The 22,021-nt window shown below is 40.3% G+C and overlaps 3 protein-coding genes, 1 long non-coding RNA gene and 1 pseudogene across 8 annotated transcripts; 2 read left to right on the top strand and 3 right to left on the bottom strand.

Moving 5' to 3' along the window:
- Positions 1-3,599: 3,599 nt before the first annotated feature.
- LOC127920756 (troponin I, fast skeletal muscle-like) lies at positions 3,600-8,898 on the bottom strand (annotated as a pseudogene).
- On the top strand, positions 5,867-7,540 carry LOC127920757 (uncharacterized). Of its 5 annotated transcripts, XR_008107269.1 has the most exons (4): positions 5,867-6,058; positions 6,499-6,924; positions 6,999-7,109; positions 7,185-7,433. It is a non-coding gene; the product is annotated as an uncharacterized LOC127920757 (long non-coding RNA). The 5 variants fall into 5 exon arrangements; XR_008107267.1 differs by lacking the exons at positions 5,867-6,058; positions 7,185-7,433 and adding an exon at positions 7,499-7,540 and having other exon boundaries at positions 6,306-6,924; XR_008107266.1 differs by lacking the exon at positions 5,867-6,058 and having other exon boundaries at positions 6,306-6,905.
- Positions 8,899-11,258: 2,360 nt separating the features above from the next.
- LOC127920751 (uncharacterized) lies at positions 11,259-13,595 on the top strand. The gene is made up of 2 exons (XM_052504772.1): positions 11,259-13,351; positions 13,566-13,595. Exons 1-2 carry the CDS (start codon positions 12,104-12,106, stop codon positions 13,593-13,595), a joined length of 1,278 nt encoding a protein of 425 aa, XP_052360732.1. The 5' UTR covers positions 11,259-12,103.
- A 1,913-nt stretch (positions 13,596-15,508) lies between these two features.
- On the bottom strand, positions 15,509-17,101 carry LOC127920761 (uncharacterized). The gene is made up of 2 exons (XM_052504779.1): positions 16,916-17,101; positions 15,509-16,582 (listed from the first exon to the last, which is right to left on the bottom strand). The coding sequence occupies exons 1-2, from the start codon at positions 16,947-16,949 to the stop codon at positions 15,567-15,569; spliced, it is 1,050 nt and encodes a 349-aa protein (XP_052360739.1). The 5' UTR covers positions 16,950-17,101; the 3' UTR covers positions 15,509-15,566.
- A 3,490-nt stretch (positions 17,102-20,591) lies between these two features.
- On the bottom strand, positions 20,592-21,438 carry LOC127920764 (troponin I, fast skeletal muscle-like; the record flags this gene model as incomplete). The annotated part of the gene is made up of 2 exons (XM_052504781.1): positions 20,592-20,898; positions 21,220-21,438. Coding segments are annotated over 2 exons (303 nt in total), but the record flags the coding sequence as incomplete, so codon positions are not given.
- Positions 21,439-22,021: the final 583 nt, after the last annotated feature.

Raw genomic sequence — 22,021 nt, 5'->3', positions numbered from 1 at the left:
CAGAGAGGTAGGGAGAGATCAGATGAAATCAGAGTTAGACAGAGAGGTAGGGATAAATCAGATGAAATCAGAGATAGACAGAGAGGTAGGGAGAGATCAGATGAAATCAGAGTTAGACAGAGAGGTAGGTAGAAATCAGATTAAATCAGAGATAGACAGAGAGGTAGGGAGAAACAGATGAAATCAGAGATAGACAGAGAGGTAGGGAGAAATCAGATGAAATCAGAGATAGACAGAGAGGTAGGTAGAGATCAGATGAAATCAGATGAAAGAGGTAGGGATAAATCAGATGAAATCAGAGATAGACAGAGAGGTAGGTAGAATCAGATGAAATCAGAGTTAGACAGAGAGGTAGGTAGAGATCAGATGAAATCAGAGTTAGACAGAGAGGTAGGTAGAGATCAGATGAAATCAGAGATAGACAGAGAGGTAGGGAGAAACCAGATTAAATCAGAGATAGACAGAGAGGTAGGGAGAAACCAGATTAAATCAGAGTTAGACAGAGAGGTAGGGAGAGATCAGATGAAATCAGAGTAGAGGTAGGGAGAAACCAGATGAAATCAGAGATAGACAGAGAGGTAGGGAGAAACCAGATTAAATCAGAGATAGACAGAGAGGTAGGGAGAAACAGATGAAATCAGAGATAGACAGAGAGGTAGGGAGAAATCAGATGAAATCAGAGATAGACAGAGAGGTAGGGAGAAACCAGATGAAATCAGAGTTAGACAGAGAGGTAGGGAGAAATCAGATGAAATCAGAGATAGACAGAGAGGTAGGGAGAAACAGATGAAATCAGAGATAGACAGAGAGGTAGGGAGAAACAGATGAAATCAGAGATAGACAGAGAGGTAGGTAGAAATCAGATGAAATCAGAGATAGACAGAGAGGTAGGGAGAAATCAGATGAAATCAGAGTTAGACAGAGAGGTAGGGAGAAATCAGATTAAATCAGAGATAGACAGAGAGGTAGGGAGAAATCAGATGAAATCAGAGATAGACAGAGAGGTAGGGAGAAACCAGATGAAATCAGAGTTAGACAGATGAAATCAGAGAAATCAGACAGAGAGGTAGGGAGAAACCAGATGAAATCAGAGTAGACAGAGAGGTAGGGAGAAATCAGATGAAATCAGAGATAGACAGAGAGGTAGGGAGAAATGAAATCAGATTAGAAATCAGATGAAATCAGACAGAGAGGTAGGGAGAAATCAGATGAAATCAGAGATAGACAGAGAGGTAGGGAGCAACAGATGAAATCAGAGTTAGACAGAGAGGTAGGGAGAAATCAGATGAAATCAGAGTTAGACAGAGAGGTAGGGAGAAACCAGATGAAATCAGAGTTAGACAGAGAGGTAGGGAGAAATCAGATGAAATCAGAGATAGACAGAGAGGTAGGGAGCAACAGATGAAATCAGAGTTAGACAGAGAGGTAGGTAGAGATCAGATGAAATCAGAGATAGACAGAGAGGTAGGTAGAAATCAGATGAAATCAGAGATAGACAGAGAGGTAGGAGAAAACAGATGAAATCAGAGTTAGACAGAGAGGTAGGGAGAAATCAGATGAAATCAGAGATAGACAGAGAGGTAGGGAGAAATCAGATGAAATCAGAGATAGACAGAGAGGTAGGTAGAAATCAGATAAAATCAGAGTTAGACAGAGAGGTAGGGAGAAATCAGATGAAATCAGAGATAGACAGAGAGGTAGGGAGCAACAGATGAAATCAGAGATAGACAGAGAGGTAGGGAGAAACAGATGAAATCAGAGATAGACAGAGAGGTAGGTAGAGATCAGATGAAATCAGAGTTAGACAGAGAGGTAGGTAGAGATCAGATGAAATCAGAGATAGACAGAGAGGTAGGGAGAAATCAGATAAAATCAGAGTTAGACAGAGAGGTAGGGAGAAATCAGATAAAATCAGAGTTAGACAGAGAGGTAGGGAGCAACAGATGAAATCAGAGATAGACAGAGAGGTAGGGAGAAACAGATGAAATCAGAGTTAGACAGAGAGGTAGGGAGAAATCAGATGAAATCAGAGATAGACAGAGAGGTAGGGAGAAATCAGATGAAATCAGAGTTAGACAGAGAGGTAGGGAGAAATCAGATGAAATCAGAGATAGACAGAGAGGTAGGGAGAAATCAGATGAAATCAGAGATAGACAGAGAGGTAGGGAGTTAGACAGAGAGGTAGGGAGAAATCAGATGAAATCAGAGATAGACAGATAGAAATCAGATGAAATCAGACAGAGAGGTAGGGAGAAATCAGATGAAATCAGAGTTAGACAGAGAGGTAGGGAGAAATCAGATGAAATCAGAGATAGACAGAGAGGTAGGGAGAAATCAGATGAAATCAGAGATAGACAGAGAGGTAGGGAGAAATCAGATGAAATCAGAGATAGACAGAGAAATCAGAGATAGACAGAGAGGTAGGGAGAAATCAGATGAAATCAGAGATAGACAGAGAGGTAGGGAGAAATCAGATGAAATCAGAGATAGACAGAGAGGTAGGGAGAAATCAGATGAAATCAGAATAGACAGAGAGGTAGGGAGAAATCAGATGAAATCAGAGATAGACAGAGAGGTAGGGAGCCCAGATGAAATCAGAGTTAGACAGAGAGGTGGGGAGAAATCAGATGAAATCAGAGATAGACAGAGAGGTAGGGAGAAATCAGATGAAATCCTAGACAGAGAGGTAGGGAGAAATCAGATGAAATCAGAGATAGACAGAGAGGTAAACAGAAATGGATGACAGAGAGGTAGGGAGAAATCAGATGAAATCTGACAGAGAGGTAGGGAGAAATCAGATGAAATCAGAGATAGACAGAGAGGTGGGAGAAACAGATTAAATCAGAGATAGACAGAGAGGTAGGTAGAAATCAGATGAAATCAGAGATAGACAGAGAGGTAGGTAGAAATCAGATGAAATCAGAGAGCTGCGTCTGTGACCCCAAGGAGCCAGGCCACACCTGCTGAGCTCTAAACAGCTGGTGATCTGACAGAGTTAGATCCTGCCCTTACTGACCCATGTGACCCCAGTAAGCCGTCTTCGGGAGGCCACACCTGCCGGTGGTGTTTATTGGTCAGGCTGGTTCCTGCTGACCAGGAGGTCTATAAACAGACTGGTTAAAACACATAGCAACTCCTCAGTGTGAATGTTGTGGTCCCTTCCAAACGTTGTACCCCTTGAACACATCAATATTACTACAGCCATGTCATTTCAAGAGCAGGTTAAACCCGTCAGGACGGTCATGCTGGTCTGTTGTTGTGGAGATGTAACAGTAGGGACTCCATAAATCACACAAAAAACAGTTTCTATTAGCTGACCAGGGTTTATTTGATGACAATTAGTATAAATATTGCACAATATAATATAATTTTTTTTTTGGGGGTCACGTAACTGTTTTTGTGTTTCGTGTGAAACAAAAGACTAGATATCCAATTGGGGGACAAACGGAACTCCGAACACATAGCTCGTCGTTTAAACAGGAGCGTTTAAACTGGAGAGTTTGATTAACAGGTTTTTGTTTCAATCCTTATGAGTCTCAAACTACTTCCTGTCTGGAACTCCAGTAACATCTAGAGTTCAGAACTCCAGGTTTTTCCTGTCTGGATCTCCAGTAACATCTACTCCTTATGAGTCTCAAACTACTTCCTGTCTGGAACTCCAGTAACATCTACTCCTTATGAGTCTCAAACTACTTCCTGTCTGGATCTCCAGTAACATCTACTCCTTATGAGTCTCAAACATCTTCTTTCTGTCTGATTTGTCTTCGATGTTCTTACGCCAGTCTCCCACAGCATCTTTGTCCTGAGGGGGGAAGAAGGGCAGAATAAGTACATGAGTGAAAATGTATTTGAAATATATGACACTTGGTGTGGGCAGTGTTAGCATGATTCACATTGGAGTGTTGGGTTGAACAGGCTTACAGTTGTTGCTGCTTAGAGGCCTATACTGGGAGACATTGTCTTTGAAATTTTGGACTAATGATATGACATTTGGTGTCAGAAGTGGGATAATAATAACAGCTACAGAACAGACACATTCATGGACGAGGCTTTCAAATAAAACTATCAAATGATTTACACAGTAAATAAGTCACATTACAGTCATATAGTAACATTATTAAGCTAAACTATACTATAATTACAGTATGTTCTTATGTCCAGAACAACACCCACCTCTTCCTTGACCTCCTTCTTGACTTGCTTCAGGTTGGACCTCAGATCCATGGACACCTTGTGTTTGGAGCCCAGCAGAGCCTGGAGCATAGCATCAGCAGACATGCGGACTTTCTTCAGGACGGGCTTCCTGAACTTACCATTCAGTTCAACTACCTTCATCTTCAAGTCCTCAACCTGTTTGGAATTCAACAGGAAGCACTTATCACACACAGACTATTGACTGCCAGACGCCAAACACCAGTGAACTACACCAGTGGTAACAGTGAACTACTGTTACCCCTTGGCTCTGTGAACTACTGTCACCCCTTGGCTCTAATATGAGTAACAGTGGACTAATAATATGAGTAACAGTGGACTACTGTCACCCCTTCTCGAGTAACAGATCACCTTGGTATGAGTAACAGTGAACTACTGTTACCCCTCTCTAATATGAGTAACATGGACTACTGTCACCCCTTGGCTCTAATATGAGTAACAGTGAACTACTGTTACCCCCTTGGCTCTAATATGAGTAACAGTGAACACTGTCCCCCTTGGCTCTAATATGAGTAACAGTGGACACTGTCACCCCTTGGCTCTAATATGAGTAACAGTGAACTACTGTTACCCCTTGAGCTCTAAGAGAGTAACAGTGAACTACTGTTACCCCTTGGACATACAGAACAGTGAACTACTGAGATTGGCTCTAATATGAGTAACAGTGAACTACTGTTACCCCCTAGAGAGAGAACAGAGAACTACTGTTACCCCCTTGATGTCTTAGAGAGTAAGTTAACTAATAATATGATAAAGTCCTTCTCGGACTTGGTCACCTTGGTTGACATGTTTTATCAACCCTCGATCTTCTGATGGAGCTTCTTGAAAGTCCTGAAGAATACAGAGAGACATAGAGCAAACTACAGAGAGACATAGAGAGAGAGAAAGAGAGGCATAGAGAGACATACAGAGAGACAGAGAGAGAGCAAGAGAGATTGAGAGACATACAGAGAGACATAGAGAGAGAGCAAGAGAGAAGAGAGAAAGATGAGAAAGAGAAAAAGTCATAGTTTGAGAAACGAAGGAATACACAGAAACTAAGCAGAGAAGAGAGAAAGAGAGATTGAGAAAGAGAGAAAGATTGAGAAACGAGAGAACGAGAGAAAGAGAGATTGAGAAAGAGAAAGAGAAAGAGGGGTTGGCGCTAATATCTTACCGTGAGCTCTGCCATGCATACCAAGAATTCAGGGGCAGGGCAGTTCTCCTTCATGTACCTGGCCTTCTCTGCCTCAGCCTCGACCGCCTCAGCCTCGAGCAAGCCGGCAGCGATCTGGAGCATCAAGCTCTGTATGGGGGAGGACAAATCACATCACATTACTGTATTCATATCACATAACTTGAAGGTCTCTAGATCTACAGAGCTTCAGGTGAAGTCTGCTTGTCTGTAAGGGTTGTTTCTACTATCAACTCCATTGATCGACCTCCTGCTGACCAAGAAGTTCTATAACTAACACTGTCTGGATCATAATATTTACCCCTGAATGAAGGTCTGCTAAAATCAGTCTGTGACAGAGGTTGTTCTCTGTGGTGAAGTGTTCAAACTAAACCTGGGAAACGTTATAGAACATGAACTTTATAGAACATGGGGGTCTTTAAAGAACAGAAGGTCTTTATAGAACAGAAGGTCTTTATAGAACATGAAGGTCTTTATAGAACATGAGGGTCTTTATAGAACAGAAGGTCTTTATAGAACATGAAGGTCTTTATAGAACAGAAGGTCTTTATAGAACAGAAGGTCTTTATAGAACATGAAGGTCTTTATAGAACATGAAGGTCTTTATAGAACAGAAGGTCTTTATAGAACAGAAGGTCTTTATAGAACATGAAGGTCTTTATAGAACAGAAGGTCTTTATAGAACAGAAGGTCTTTATAGAACATGAAGGTCTTTATAGAACAGAAGGTCTTTATAGAACATGAAGGTCTTTATAGAACATGAGGTCTTTATAGAACAGAAGGTCTTTATAGAACAGAAGGTCTTTATAGAACATGAAGGTCTTTATAGAACAGAAGGTCTTTATAGAACAGAAGGTCTTTATAGAACATGAAGGTCTTTATAGAACAGAAGGTCTTTATAGAACAGGAAGGTCTTTATAGAACAGAAGGTCTTTATAGAACAGAAGGTCTTTATAGAACATGAAGGTCTTTATAGAACAGAAGGTCTTTATAGAACAGAAGGTCTTTATAGAACATGAAGGTCTTTATAGAACAGAAGGTCTTTATAGAACAGAAGGTCTTTATAGAACATGAAGGTCTTTATAGAACAGAAGGTCTTTATAGAACAGAAGGTCTTTATAGAACATGAAGGTCTTTATAGAACATGAAGGTCTTTATAGAACATGAAGGTCTTTATAGAACAGAAGGTCTTTATAGAACAGAAGGTCTTTATAGAACATGAAGGTCTTTATAGAACAGAAGGTCTTTATAGAACAGAAGGTCTTTATAGAACATGAAGGTCTTTATAGAACAGAAGGTCTTTATAGAACATGAAGGTCTTTATAGAACAGAAGGTCTTTATAGAACAGAAGGTCTTTATAGAACATGAAGGTCTTTATAGAACAGAAGGTCTTTATAGAACAGAAGGTCTTTATAGAACATGAAGGTCTTTATAGAACAGAAGGTCTTTATAGAACAGAAGGTCTTTATAGAACATGAAGGTCTTTATAGAACATGAAGGTCTTTATAGAACATGAAGGTCTTTATAGAACATGAAGGTCTTTATAGAACATGAGGGTCTTTATAGAACAGAAGGTCTTTATAGAACATGAAGGTCTTTATAGAACAGAAGGTCTTTATAGAACAGAAGGTCTTTATAGAACATGAAGGTCTTTATAGAACATGAAGGTCTTTATAGAACAGAAGGTCTTTATAGAACATGAAGGTCTTTATAGAACAGAAGGTCTTTATAGAACATGAAGGTCTTTATAGAACATGAAGGTCTTTATAGAACATGAAGGTCTTTATAGAACAGAAGGTCTTTATAGAACAGAAGGTCTTTATAGAACATGAAGGTCTTTATAGAACAGAAGGTCTTTATAGAACAGAAGGTCTTTATAGAACATGAAGGTCTTTATAGAACATGAAGGTCTTTATAGAACAGAAGGTCTTTATAGAACAGAAGGTCTTTATAGAACATGAAGGTCTTTATAGAACAGAAGGTCTTTATAGAACAGAAGGTCTTTATAGAACATGAAGGTCTTTATAGAACATGAAGGTCTTTATAGAACATGAAGGTCTTTATAGAACAGAAGGTCTTTATAGAACATGAGGGTCTTTATAGAACAGAAGGTCTTTATAGAACAGAAGGTCTTTATAGAACATGAAGGTCTTTATAGAACAGAAGGTCTTTATAGAACATGAAGGTCTTTATAGAACATGAAGGTCTTTATAGAACAGAAGGTCTTTATAGAAAATGAGGGTCTTTATAGAACAGAGGGTCTTTATAGAACATGGGGGTCTTTATAGAACAGAAGGTCTTTATAGAACAGAAGGTCTTTATAGAACATGAGGGTCTTTATAGAACATGAGGGTCTTTATAGAACATGAGGGTCTTTATAGAATGTCTTTATAGAACAGAAGGTCTTTATAGAACAGAAGGTCTTTATAGAACATGATGGTCTTCATAGAACATGAAGGTCTTTATAGAATGTGAGGGTCTTTATAGAATGTGAAGGTCTTTATTGAATGTGAGGGTCTTTATAGAACATGAAGGTCTTTATAGAACATGAGGGTCTTTATAGAACATGAAGGTCTTTATAGAACATGAAGGTCTTTATAGAACATGAAGGTCTTTATAGAACATGAAGGTCTTTATAGAACAGAAGGTCTTTATAGAACAGAAGGTCTTTATAGAACATGATGGTCTTTATAGAACATGAGGGTCTTTATAGAAAATGAAGGTCTTTATAGAACATGAAGGTCTTTATAGAACAGAAGGTCTTTATAGAACATGGTGGTCTTTATAGAACATGAGGGTCTTTATAGAACATGAAGGTCTTTATAGAACATGAAGGTCTTTATAGAACAGAACATGAACATGATGGTCTTTATAGAACATGAGAGTCTTTATAGAAAATGAAGGTAATAGAACATGAAGGTCTTTATAGACAGAAGGTCTTTATAGAACAGAAGGTCTTTATAGAACATGAAGGTCTTTATAGAACATGGGGGTCTTTAAAGACAGAAGGTCTTTATAGAACAGAAGGTCTTTATAGAACAGAAGGTCTTTATAGAACATGAGGGTCTTTATAGAACATGAGGGTCTTTACAGAACATGAGGGTGTATTAGCTGTATATAAAAACCCTTTTGGAATGAATGGAGCTCCTTACCTTCAGGTAGTTCCTACGGCTCGCTGTCATCTTTTTACTGATTGGATAAAGCAGATCAGGGTCATTTAAGGGAAATATACAAGGTGAAGCCACAGAGACAGGTACGTGACGATTAAACATTTTTAGGAATTCATTTTATTACATTACGGTAGGAATAATTGCAACACTATTGGGAATCATCATAGCATAGTATTACTCAGTTGTACTGCCTGGTTTTCTATGTTGAAAACATGTTCACAGACAGAATACAGTAGATGAATACAGTATAGTGAAGTATATTTTTCTGTAAACTGAAAAACGTAAACTTACTCAGACATGTTGGCCTGTTGTTTTGTTTTACTTCCTGTGTCAAGAGATGAACAAACAGGAAACAGTTTATTCATTTTGACCTGTTGTTATTTTATGTAATTTGGTGGTGGGGGGGTGGGGGGGTCGGGGCGGGGTAGAAACCAAAGATTTCAAGGTTGATCCAATGCAAGTCATGCGCAATTGCATATCAAAAAGAAATGCAACAGACATTAGATAATGAATGGTCAATAACTTGATCAATAATTTGCTTGGATCCGTTTAGCCAAATGTAACACAGAAGTCCAACATCAATATCAACATCATAATTCCTGCTGGTTAAAGAGGGAAGGGTTGTTTCCTCTTGAATGAATGTCTTTGAATCTGTAACAATATAACCCTTCCCAAGGTTGATAGCAAATCAACAAGACTCTCATTTCCTGAAATCTTTGGTCACGCAGGAGTCCATAAGGATTATGGCACCAAAATAGGTCCTTTCAGAAAATACCGCTGACATTCACAAAATGCATGTTCAGAATGTATGAAAATACCCAATTGGATTTTCCTTTGTATATAGTTGAATCTCAACAAATCTATTGGAATAACATCAAACAATCCATAAGCCGTTTGAAGTAAACTGTGAAACTACAACACAAATTCAAGTTTACAATTATAAGCCATATAGTGATTATCCACCTCTACCATGCCAAAGCTATATCTCTAAACAAACTGCAGTCCTTTTTTACAGAGCTTATAAACGAGCAACTGGCCAAATAGAGCCACAAGAGCCTTTAATTAACACCACATTCACTCTGAACTACAGAGAAAACAGCTGAAAACCAGGCTTTGGATGCATCTCTTCCAACACTTGTCTGTCTAAAACACACAGACAAACACCTGTGAATATCCGAAAGCCTCAACCCACGTTGCCTCTTGAGAAAAATAAAGTTATCTTCTATTCTATTCTAAAATAGCAGTCTAAACTATCAGAGCTCACACACCACACGCAATCTGGTCCAAAAGTCACATCTATTCCCACATGGGATGGACCACACACAATCTGGTCCAAAAGTCACATCTAATCCCACATGGGACGGACCACACGCAATCTGGTCCAAAAGTCACATCTAATCCCACATGGGACGGACCACACACAATCTGGTCCAAAAGTCACATCTAATCCCACATGGGATGGACCACATGCAATCTGGTCCAAAAGTCACATCTATTCCCACATGGGATGGACCACATGCAATCTGGTCCAAAAGTCACATCTATTCCCACATGGGACGGACCACATGCAATCTGGTCCAAAAGTCACATCTATTCCCACATGGGACGGACCACATGCAATCTGGTCCAGAAGTCACATCTAATCCCACATGGGACGGACCACACGCAATCTGGTCCAAAAGTCACATCTAATCCCACATGGGACGGACCACATGCAATCTGGTCCAGAAGTCACATCTATTCCCACATGGGACGGACCACATGCAATCTGGTCCAAAAGTCACATCTAATCCCACATGGGACGGACCACATGCAATCTGGTCCAAAAGTCACATCTAATCCCACATGGGACGGACCACACGCAATCTGGTCCAAAAGTCACATCTAATCCCACATGGGACGGACCACATGCAATCTGGTCCAAAAGTCACATCTAATCCCACATGGGACGGACCACATGCAATCTGGTCCAAAAGTCACATCTAATCCCACATGGGACGGACCACACGCAATCTGGTCCAAAAGTCACATCTAATCCCACATGGGACGGACCACATGCAATCTGGTCCAAAAGTCACATCTATTCCCACATGGGACGGACCACACACAATCTGGTCCAAAAGTCACATCTATTCCCACATGGGACGGACCACACCCAATCTGGTCCAAAAGTCACATCTAATCCCACATGGGATGGACCACACACATCTGGTCCAAAAGTCACATCTATTCCCACATGGGACGGACCACATGCAATCTGGTACCAATAGATGAATACATGAATATACAGCACATTCGTTACAGACGGAGCAGAGAGGAAAGAAGAACATCTCACCTATAAACCCAGTGAAGGTACAAGTAAATGATGTGGGGATGAGAGCTACCGGCAAGACAGAGACAGGAACAGATTTGGAAGGTATATAGTCTGTTTCCTGAAAGCTCAGCAGAAAAGCAAAAGGGCAAGGTTCTCTTTATGGGAGTGGGGCCAGGCTAGGCAGGGCCAATGGGACAGTTAGTTACTGAAATACCTCCGCATTCGTAAATCATCTGCCAGCAACGTTTCTAGTTAAAGTTTTTAGTTCAAATATTCCTGACATTAGATTTGGCATGAAAAAATCCTGATTTTAGATGTGATTTAAAATAAATCTGATGTTAGATGTTTATTTAAAATAATCCTGATTTTAGATGTGATTTAAAATAAATCTGATGTTAGATGTGATTTAAAATAATCCTGATTTTAGATGTGATTTAAAATAATCCTGATTTTAGATGTGATTTAAAATAATCCTGATTTTAGATGTGATTTAAAATATTCCTGATTTTAGATTTGACTTAATCCTGATTTTTGGTGAAGGGAGGACCCACTCTGTGTTACCTCATAACTCTGAATGTGTTTGAAATCCATCAAGCTCTCAAGTTACTGCTACTGGATAAATTAGACAGTGACTCCGGTTGGTTTCATGTCTGTTATATAGAACTCAGGGAACAATCAGCAGGTCACTTGATTAGTTTGTAAAATGACTCCCTGTCAATTGATTGAATTAGACACTTCCAATGAATTCATAACTCTGTGTGATTGGTCAAATGTATTATTAAATTAGTAATTGGTAAACTATAAAGATAGTATTGTCAGAGAGTGTCTTGACTCCATAAACTGGCAGACTGGCTGTGACAAGAAGAGAAGACGAGGGTAAGAAAGAGAAGGACCCCTCTGAACTGTCATGACCCAGAGGTCACACACATGGTGTGATCAATTACCCAACCAACGTGTCAGCCTCCAGTACCCACCCAGAGTCAGCCTCCAGTACCCACACAGAGTCAGTCTCCAGTACCCACCCACAGAGTCAGTCTCCAGTATCTAACCACCATGTCAGCCTCCATTACCCACCCACAGAGTCAGTCTCCAGTATCAACCACAGTGTCAGCCTCCAGTACCCACCTACAGAGTCAGTCTCCAGTATCAACCACCATGTTAGCCTCCAGTACCAACCATATAGAGCCAGCCTCCAGTGTCAACCACAGTGTCAGCCTCCGGTATCAACCACCATGTCAGTCTCCAGTACCCACCCACAGAGTCAGTCTCCAGTATCAACCCACAGAGTCAGCCTCCAGTACCAACCACAGAGTCAGTCTCCAGTATCAACCCACAGTGTCAGCCTCCAGTATCAACCACAGAGTCAGTCTCCATTATCAACCACAGAGTCAGTCTCCAGTATCAACCACAGAGTCAGTCTCCAGTATCAACCACAGTGTCAGCCTCCAGTACCCAACCACCATGTCAGCCTCCAGTATCAACCACCATGTCAGCCTCCAGTACCAACCACCATGTCAGCCTCCAGTACCAACCACCATGTCAGCCTCCAGTACCAACCACCATGTCAGCCTACCAGTACCAACCATCATGTCAGCCTCCAGTACCAACCACCATGTCAGCCTCCAGTACCAACCATCATGTCAGCCTCCAGTACCAACCACCATGTCAGCCTCCAGTACCCAACCACCATGTCAGCCTCCAGTACCCAACCACCATGTCAGCCTCCAGTACCCAACCACCATGTCAGCCTCCAGTACCAACCACCATGTCAGCCTCCAGTACCAACCACCATGTCAGCCTCCAGTACCAACCATCATGTCAGCCTCCAGTACCAACCACCAGGTCAGCCTCCAGTATCAACCATCATGTCAGCCTCCAGTATCAACCACCATGTCAGCCTCCAGTACCAACCACCGTGTCAGCCTCCAGTATCAACCATCATGTCAGCCTCCAGTACCAACCACCATGTCAGCCTCCAGTATCAACCACCATGTCAGCCTCCAGTATCAACCACCATGTCAGCCTCCAGTATCAACCACCATGTCAGCCTCCAGTACCAACCACCATGTCAGCCTCCAGTACCAACCACCATGTCAGCCTCCAGTATCAACCACCATGTCAGCCTCCAGTATCAACCACCATGTCAGCCTCCAGTACCAACCACCATGTCAGCCTCCAGTATCAACCACCATGTCAGCCTCCAGTACCCAACTACCATGTCAGCCTCCAGTACCCAACCGCCATGTCAGCCTCCAGTATCAACCACCATGTCAGCCTCCAGTACCCAACCACCATGTCAGGCTCCAGTATCCAACTACCATGTCAGCCTCCTCCTAACCCCAGTATCCAACCACCATGTCAGCCTCCTAACCCCAGTATCCAACTACCATGTTGGCCTCCTCCTAACCCCAGTATCCAACCACCATGTCAGCCTCCTAACCCCAGTATCCAACTACCGTGTCAGCCTCCTCCTAACCCCAGTATCCAACTATCATGTCGGCCTCCTCCTAACCCCAGTATCCAACCATCATGTCAGCCTCCTCCTAACCCCAGTATCCAACCACCATGTCAGCCTCCTCCTAACCCCAGTACCCAACCACCATGTCAGCCTCCTAACCCCAGTATCCAACCATCATGTCGGCCTCCTCCTAACCCCAGTATCCAACCATCATGTCAGCCTCCTCCTAACTCCAGTATCCAACCACCATGTCAGCCTCCTCCTAACCCCAGTATACAACCATCATGTCAGCCTCCTCCTAACCCCAGTATCCAACCACCATGTCAGCCTCCTCCTAACCCCAGTATACAACTATCATGTCAGCCTCCTAACCCCAGTATCCAACCACCATGTCAGCCTCCTCCTAATCCCAGTATCCAACCACCATGTCAGCCTCCTCCTATATATAGGCTGACATAACTGATATATATAGGCTGATCTGACTGACATATATAGGCTAATATAACTGACATATATAGGCTGACATAACTGACATTTATAGGCTGATCTGACTGACATATATAGGCTGATATAACTGACATATATAGGCTGATCTGACTGACATATATAGGCTGATATAACTGACATATATAGGCTGATCTGACTGACATATATAGGCTGATATAACTGACATATATAGGCTGATATAACTGACATATATAGGCTGATATAACTGACATTTATAGGCTGATATAACTGACATTTATAGGCTGATATAACTGACATATGTAGGCTGATCTGACTGACATATATAGGCTGATATAACTGACATATATAGGCTGATCTGACTGACATATATAGGCTGATATAACTGACATTTATAGGCTGATATAACTGACATATATAGGCTGATATAACTGACATATATAGGCTGATCTGACTGACATTTATAGGCTGATCTGACTGACATATATAGGCTGATATAACTGACATATATAGGCTGACATAACTGACATATGTAGGCTGATCTGACTGACATTTATAGGCTGACATAACTGACATATATAGGCTGATATAACTGACATATATAGGCTGACATAACTGACATATGTAGGCTGACATAACTGACATATGTAGGCTGACATAACTGACATATGTAGGCTGACATAACTGACACATGTAGGCTGACATAACTGACATATATAGGCTGATATAACTGACATATGTAGGCTGACATAACTGACATATATAGGCTGATATAACTGACATATATAGGCTGATATAACTGACATATGTAGGCTGACATAACTGACATATATAGGCTGATATAACTGACATTTATAGGCTGATATAACTGACATATATAGGCTGATATAACTGACATATATAGGCTGATCTGACTGACATTTATAGGCTGATCTGACTGACATATATAGGCTGATATAACTGACATATATAGGCTGACATAACTGACATATGTAGGCTGATCTGACTGACATTTATAGGCTGACATAACTGACATATATAGGCTGATATAACTGACATATATAGGCTGACATAACTGACATATGTAGGCTGACATAACTGACATATGTAGGCTGACATAACTGACATATGTAGGCTGACATAACTGACACATGTAGGCTGACATAACTGACATATATAGGCTGATATAACTGACATATGTAGGCTGACATAACTGACATATATAGGCTGATATAACTGACATATATAGGCTGATATAACTGACATATGTAGGCTGACATAACTGACATATATAGGCTGATATAACTGACATATGTAGGCTGACATAACTGACATATGTAGGCTGACATAACTGACATATGTAGGCTGACATAACTGACATATGTAGGCTGACATAACTGACACATGTAGGCTGACATAACTGACATATATAGGCTGATATAACTGACATATGTAGGCTGACATAACTGACATATATAGGCTGATATAACTGACATATATAGGCTGATATAACTGACATATGTAGGCTGACATAACTGACATATATAGGCTGATATAACTGACATATGTAGGCTGACATAACTGACATATATAGGCTGATATAACTGACATATGTAGGCTGACATAACTGACATATATAGGCTGATATAACTGACATATGTAGGCTGACATAACTGACATATATAGGCTGATATAACTGACATATGTAGGCTGATCTGACTGACATATATAGGCTGATATAACTGACATATATAGGCTGATCTGACTGACATTTATAGGCTGACATAACTGACATATATAGGCTGATATAACTGACATATATAGGCTGACATAACTGACATATGTAGGCTGACATAACTGACATATGTAGGCTGACATAACTGACATATGTAGGCTGACATAACTGACATATGTAGGCTGACATAACTGACATATGTAGGCTGACATAACTGACATATATAGGCTGATATAACTGACATATGTAGGCTGACATAACTGACATATATAGGCTGACATAACTGACATATGTAGGCTGACATAACTGACATATGTAGGCTGACATAACTGACATATATAGGCTGATATAACTGACATATGTAGGCTGACATAACTGACATATACAGGCTGATATAACTGACATATGTAGGCTGATATAACTGACATATATAGGCTGATATAACTGACATATGTAGGCTGACATAACTGACATATACAGGCTGATATAACTGACATATGTAGGCTGATATAACTGACATATATAGGCTGACATAACTGACATATGTAGGCTGACATAACTGACATATGTAGGCTGATATAACTGACATATGTAGGCTGATATAACTGACATATGTAGGCTGACATAACTGACATATATAGGCTGACATAACTGACATATGTAGGCTGACATAACTGACATATGTAGGCTGATATAACTGACATATGTAGGCTGATCTGACTGACATATATAGGCTGACATAACGGACATATATAGGCTGATATAACTGACATATATAGGCTGACATAACTGACATATATAGGCTGACATAACTGACATATGTAGGCTGACATAACTGACATATGTAGGCTGATCTGACATATATAGACTGACATAACTGACATATGTAGGCTGACATAACTGACATATGTAGGCTGACATAACTGACATATGTAGGCTGACATAACTGACATATATAGGCTGATATAACTGACATATATAGGCTGACATAACTGACATATGTAGGCTGATCTGACATATATAGACTGACATAACTGACATATGTAGGCTGATCTGACATATATAGACTGACATAACTGACATATGTAGGCTGACATAACTGACATATGTAGGCTGACATAACTGACATATGTAGGCTGACATAACTGACATATATAGGCTGATATAACTGACATATATAGGCTGACATAACTGACATATGTAGGCTGATCTGACATATATAGACTGACATAACTGACATATGTAGGCTGACATAACTGACATATGTAGGCTGACATAACTGACATATGTAGGCTGACATAACTGACATATGTAGGCTGACATAACTGACATATGTAGGCTGACATAACTGACATATGTAGGCTGATCTGACATATATAGACTGACATAACTGACATATGTAGGCTGACATAACTGACATATGTAGGCTGACATAACTGACATATATAGGCTGATATAACTGACCTAAATCAGGAGGTTTGCGTATGCTGATATTAACTATGGGTAGTAGGAAGTTACAGCATCATTTTTAGTCACAATAAATGTGATGTCACCACACTCCACACCCACCCACCTCTACTCTCCTCCCTTCTTCTCTCCCTGTTCTCCTCCCTCCTCTCCCTGTTCTCCTCCCTCCTCTCCTAGTTCTCCTCCCTCCTCTCCTAGTTCTCCTCCCTCCTCTCCTAGTCCTCCTCCCTCCTTCTTTCCCTGTCCTCCCTCCTCCTCTCCTAGTTCTCCTCCCTCTCCTAGTTCTCCTCCCTCCTCTCCTAGTTCTCCTCCCTCTCCTCCTAGTTCTCCTCCCTCTCCTAGTTCTCCTCCCTCTCCTAGTTCTCCTCCCTCTCCTAGTTCTCCTCCCTCTCCTAGTTCTCCTCCCTCCTCTCCTAGTTCTCCTCCCTCCTCTCCTAGTTCTCCTCCCTCCTCTCCTAGTTCTCCTCCCTCCTCTCCTAGTTCTCCTCCCTCCTCTCCTAGTTCTCCTCCCTCCTCTCCTAGTTCTCCTCCCTCCTCTGTCTGCTCCAGTTGGCTCTCAGATCCAGAGTCCAGAAAAGTCACACCACGTTGTCTTCACCACTTGCTCCTCAGCTATTAGTCTTCTTCAACATCTTCAACCTCAAGCTAACCTGTAAAGAGGAAGAGAAAGTACTGATTGGATATCAAAGTAGTCATGATAGTATTTAGTCATTGGAAATGTACTATATAGGTAATATTGACTTATCTAAAAAATTTAAAAAAACATTTTTTTATTGTTGAATAATACATTTTACATCAAGTATTTTGTATGAAAAAGTGGGATCTGATTTTCTTGGTGTAACGGTGAAAAATGTCTTAGCTGTCTTTCTCTGTTTTACCTAACAACTCCTTAGATGCAGACCAATAGGACCTGACCTATGGTTCACTGTGTTCTCAAACATCATATTATGTTGAGTCATAGAAACTTCTGGTAACATCTGGTACTGTTATACATCTGGTAACATCTGGTACTGTTATACATCTGGTAACATTTGGTACTGTTATACATCTGGTAACATCTGGTACTGTTATACATCTGGTAACATCTGGTACTGTTATACATCTGGTAACGTCTGGTACTGTTATACATCTGGTAATATCTGGTACTGTTATACATCTGGTAACATCTGGTACTGTTATACATCTGGTAACATCTGGTACTGTTATACATCTGGTAACATCTGGTACTGTTATACATCTGATAACATCTGGTACTGTTATACATCTGGCAACATCTGGTACTGTTATACATCTGGTAACATCTGGTACTGTTATACATCTGGCAACATCTGGTACTGTTATACATCTGGTAACAGTCTGGTACTGTTATACATCCGGCAACATCTGGTACTGTTATACATCTGGTACTGTTATACATCTGGCAACATCTGGCAACATCTGGTACTGTTATACATCTGGTAACATCTGGTACTGTTATACATCTGGCAACATCTGGTACTGTTATACATCTGACAACATCTGGTACCGTTATTCAGAGATTACCACCTGAACTCTAAACTATTCCATGCTGGCATCATCAATTCAATAAAATAATCCCCAAAAATCAGAATTCCATAATGTGGTTTGGGATTATGTCCACCTCATTCCTGATAGAAAGCTTCCCTTTGACAACAGAATATTTCAGAGCAAACATAGGTACGGTGATGGTATAACAGCTGTGGGAAATTCAATTATCTCTTGTAGCAGAAAGCCATATACACAAAATAAATCGTGTTTTTTTTCAGCAAATCATTTATTTTCAGAAATTGAATTGGAACAAAATTATAGATTGTTTTGATTACGCACATTAACACCTGCCACAACAGTCCTAGAGAGATGGAACTACCTCTTAGATATCATAACAATTCATTAACACCTGTTTACAACAGTCCTAGAGAGATGGAACTACCTCTTAGATATCATTACAATTCATTAACACCTGTTTACAACAGTCCTAGAGAGATGGAACTACCTCTTAGATATCATTACAATTCATTAACACCTGTCACAACAGTCCTAGAGAGATGGAACTACCTCTTAGATATCATTACAATTCATTAACACCTGTCACAACAGTCCTAGAGAGATGGAACTACCTCTTAGATATCATTACAATTCATTAACACCTGTCACAACAGTCCTAGAGAGATGGAACTACCTCTTAGATATCATAACAATTCATTAACATCTGTTTACAACAGTCCTAGAGAGATGGAACTACCTCTTAGATATCATTACAATTCATTAACACCTGTTTACAACAGTCCGAGAGAGATGGAACTACCTCTTAGATATCATAACAATTCATTAACACCTGTTTACAACAGTCCGAGAGAGATGGAACTACCTCTTAGATACCATAACAATTCATTAACACCTGTTTACAACAGTCCGAGAGAGATGGAACTACCTCTTAGATATCATTACAATTCATTAAACCTCGTGAGACTCTAGGGGCAGTATTTCATTATTGGATTAAAAAAACGTGCCCGTTTTAAGCGCAATATTTTGTCACGAAAAGATGCTCGACTATGCATATAATTGGCAGCTTTGGAAAGAAAACACTCTGACGTTTCCAAAACTGCAAAGATATTATCTGTGAGTGCCCCAGAACTGATGCTTCAGGCGAAACCAAGATGAAACCTCAAACAGGAAATTAGCAGAATTTTTGAGGCTCTGTTTTACATTGTCTCCTTATATGGCTGTGAATGTGCCATGAACAAGCCTAAGCTTTCTGCCGTTTGCCCAAGGTGTCTGCAGCATTGTGACGTATTTGTAGGCATATCATTGGAAGATTGGCCATAAGAGACTACATTTGCCAGGGGTCCGCCCGGTGTCCTTTGTCTAAATTGGTGCGTAATCTTCAACTGGAGGCATTTTCCATTGAGATTCAGAGGAGAACGCACACTTCCACAAACGATATATCATCGAAGAGATATGTGAAAAACACGTTGAGGATTGATTCTAAACAACGTTTATCATGTTTCAGTCGATATTATGTAGTTAATTTGGAAAAAAGTTCAGCGTTTTGATAACTGAATTTGTTTTTTTTGGTAGCCAAACGTGACGCACCAAACGGAGCGATTTCTCCTAAACAAATAATCTTTCAGGAAAAACAGAACATTTGCTATCTAACTGAGAGTCTCCTCATTGAAAACATCTGAAGTTCTTCAAAGGTAAATGATTTATTTTAATGTTTTTCTGTTTTTTGTGAAAATGTTGCCTGCTGATGCTAATGCTAAATGCTACGCTAGCTATCAATACACAAATGCTTGTTTTGCTATGGTTGAGAAGCATATTTTGAAAATCTGAGATGACAGTGTTGTTAACAAAAGGCTACGCTTGAGAGCTAGCATGTTAATTTAAATTCATTTGCGATTTTCATGAATAGTTAACGTTGCGTTATGGTAATGAGCTTGAGGCTGTATTCACGATCCCGGATCCAGGATGGCTAGTATCAAGAGGATAACATCTGTTTACAACAGTCCTAGAGAGATGGAACTACCTCTTAGATACCATAACAATTCATTAACACCTGCCACAACAGTCCTCTTAGATTAATTTAGCCAGAGACGGAAAAAAACAAACAAACGAGTCATAACTGGATAACTTCGTAACCAAAGACAGAAGGTTGTTCAAGCTGTCTCTAACATCTCCCTGTCTGGAACTCCAGGAACATCTACTCCTTATGAGTCTCAAACATCTTCCTGTCTGGATCTCCAGTAACATCTACTCCTTATGAGTCTCAAACTACTTCCTGTCTGGATCTCCAGTAACATCTACTCCTTAGTAGTCTCAAACATCTTCTTTCTGTCTGATTTGTCTTCGATGTTCTTACGCCAGTCACCCACAGATTCTTTGTCCTGAGGTGGGAAGAGAAGCAGATCAAATATATTAGTCTACATTTTGTCGTGTTGGATCCATGTATGTTTGTTTCTATGTGCATTTGAGTAATACAACAATTAATCCCAAATAAAAAAAACAACGACTCAGAATCATCCACATTAGAGTGCTGGGGTGAAATAGTGTTTACACTATAGTAGTAGTTTCACCACTTGTTAATGTATCAGATTACACTCACATTATTTGTAATATAACATTTGGTGTCAGCAGTGGGATCCTCTTGAACTCTCATACAACGAACTCAACTGATATTAAGTTATAGTATTTGGAAGCAAATCTACCTCTTCCTTGACCTCCTTCTTGACTTGCTTCAGGTTGGCCCTCAGATCCATGGACACCTTGTGTTTGGAGCCCAGCAGAGCCTGGAGCATAGCATCAGCAGACATGCGGACTTTCTTCAGGACGGGCTTCTTGAACTTGCCCTTCAGGTCCTGTACTTTAATCTGCAGATCCTCAATCTGAACAGAGAGAGACAGAGACAGAGAGACAGAATAAACACACTACACGCACACCACATATCAGATATAACCCCACCTCTTTAGCAATACAGTATATCAGATATAACCCCACCTCTTTATCATTACAGATCAGATATAACCCCACCTCCTTAGCAATACAGTATATCAGATATAACCCCACCTCTTTATCATTACAGATGTAACCCCACCTCTTTACCAATACAGATCAGATATAACCCCACCTCTTTATCATTACATTATATCAGATATAACCCCACCTCTTTATCATTACAGATCAGATATAACCCCACCTCTTTATCATTACATTATATCAGATATAACCCCACCTCTTTACCAATACAGATCAGATATAACCCACCTCTTTATCATTACAGATCAGATATAACCCCACCTCTTTATCATTACAGATCAGATACAACCCCACCTCTTTATCATTACAGATCAGATACAACCCCACCTCTTTATCATTACAGATCAGATATAACCCCACCTCTTTACCATTACAGATCAGATATAACCCCACCTCTTTATCATTAAATTATATCAGATATAACCCCACCTCTTTATCATTACATTATATCAGATATAACCCCACCTCTTTATC

This window comes from Oncorhynchus keta, unplaced genomic scaffold (assembly GCF_023373465.1).
Source record: "Oncorhynchus keta strain PuntledgeMale-10-30-2019 unplaced genomic scaffold, Oket_V2 Un_contig_204_pilon_pilon, whole genome shotgun sequence".
NCBI lineage: Eukaryota > Metazoa > Chordata > Actinopteri > Salmoniformes > Salmonidae > Oncorhynchus > Oncorhynchus keta.
The sequence above is the reverse complement of the archived record's forward strand: the minus strand, read 5'-3'. Positions and strand labels throughout refer to the sequence as shown.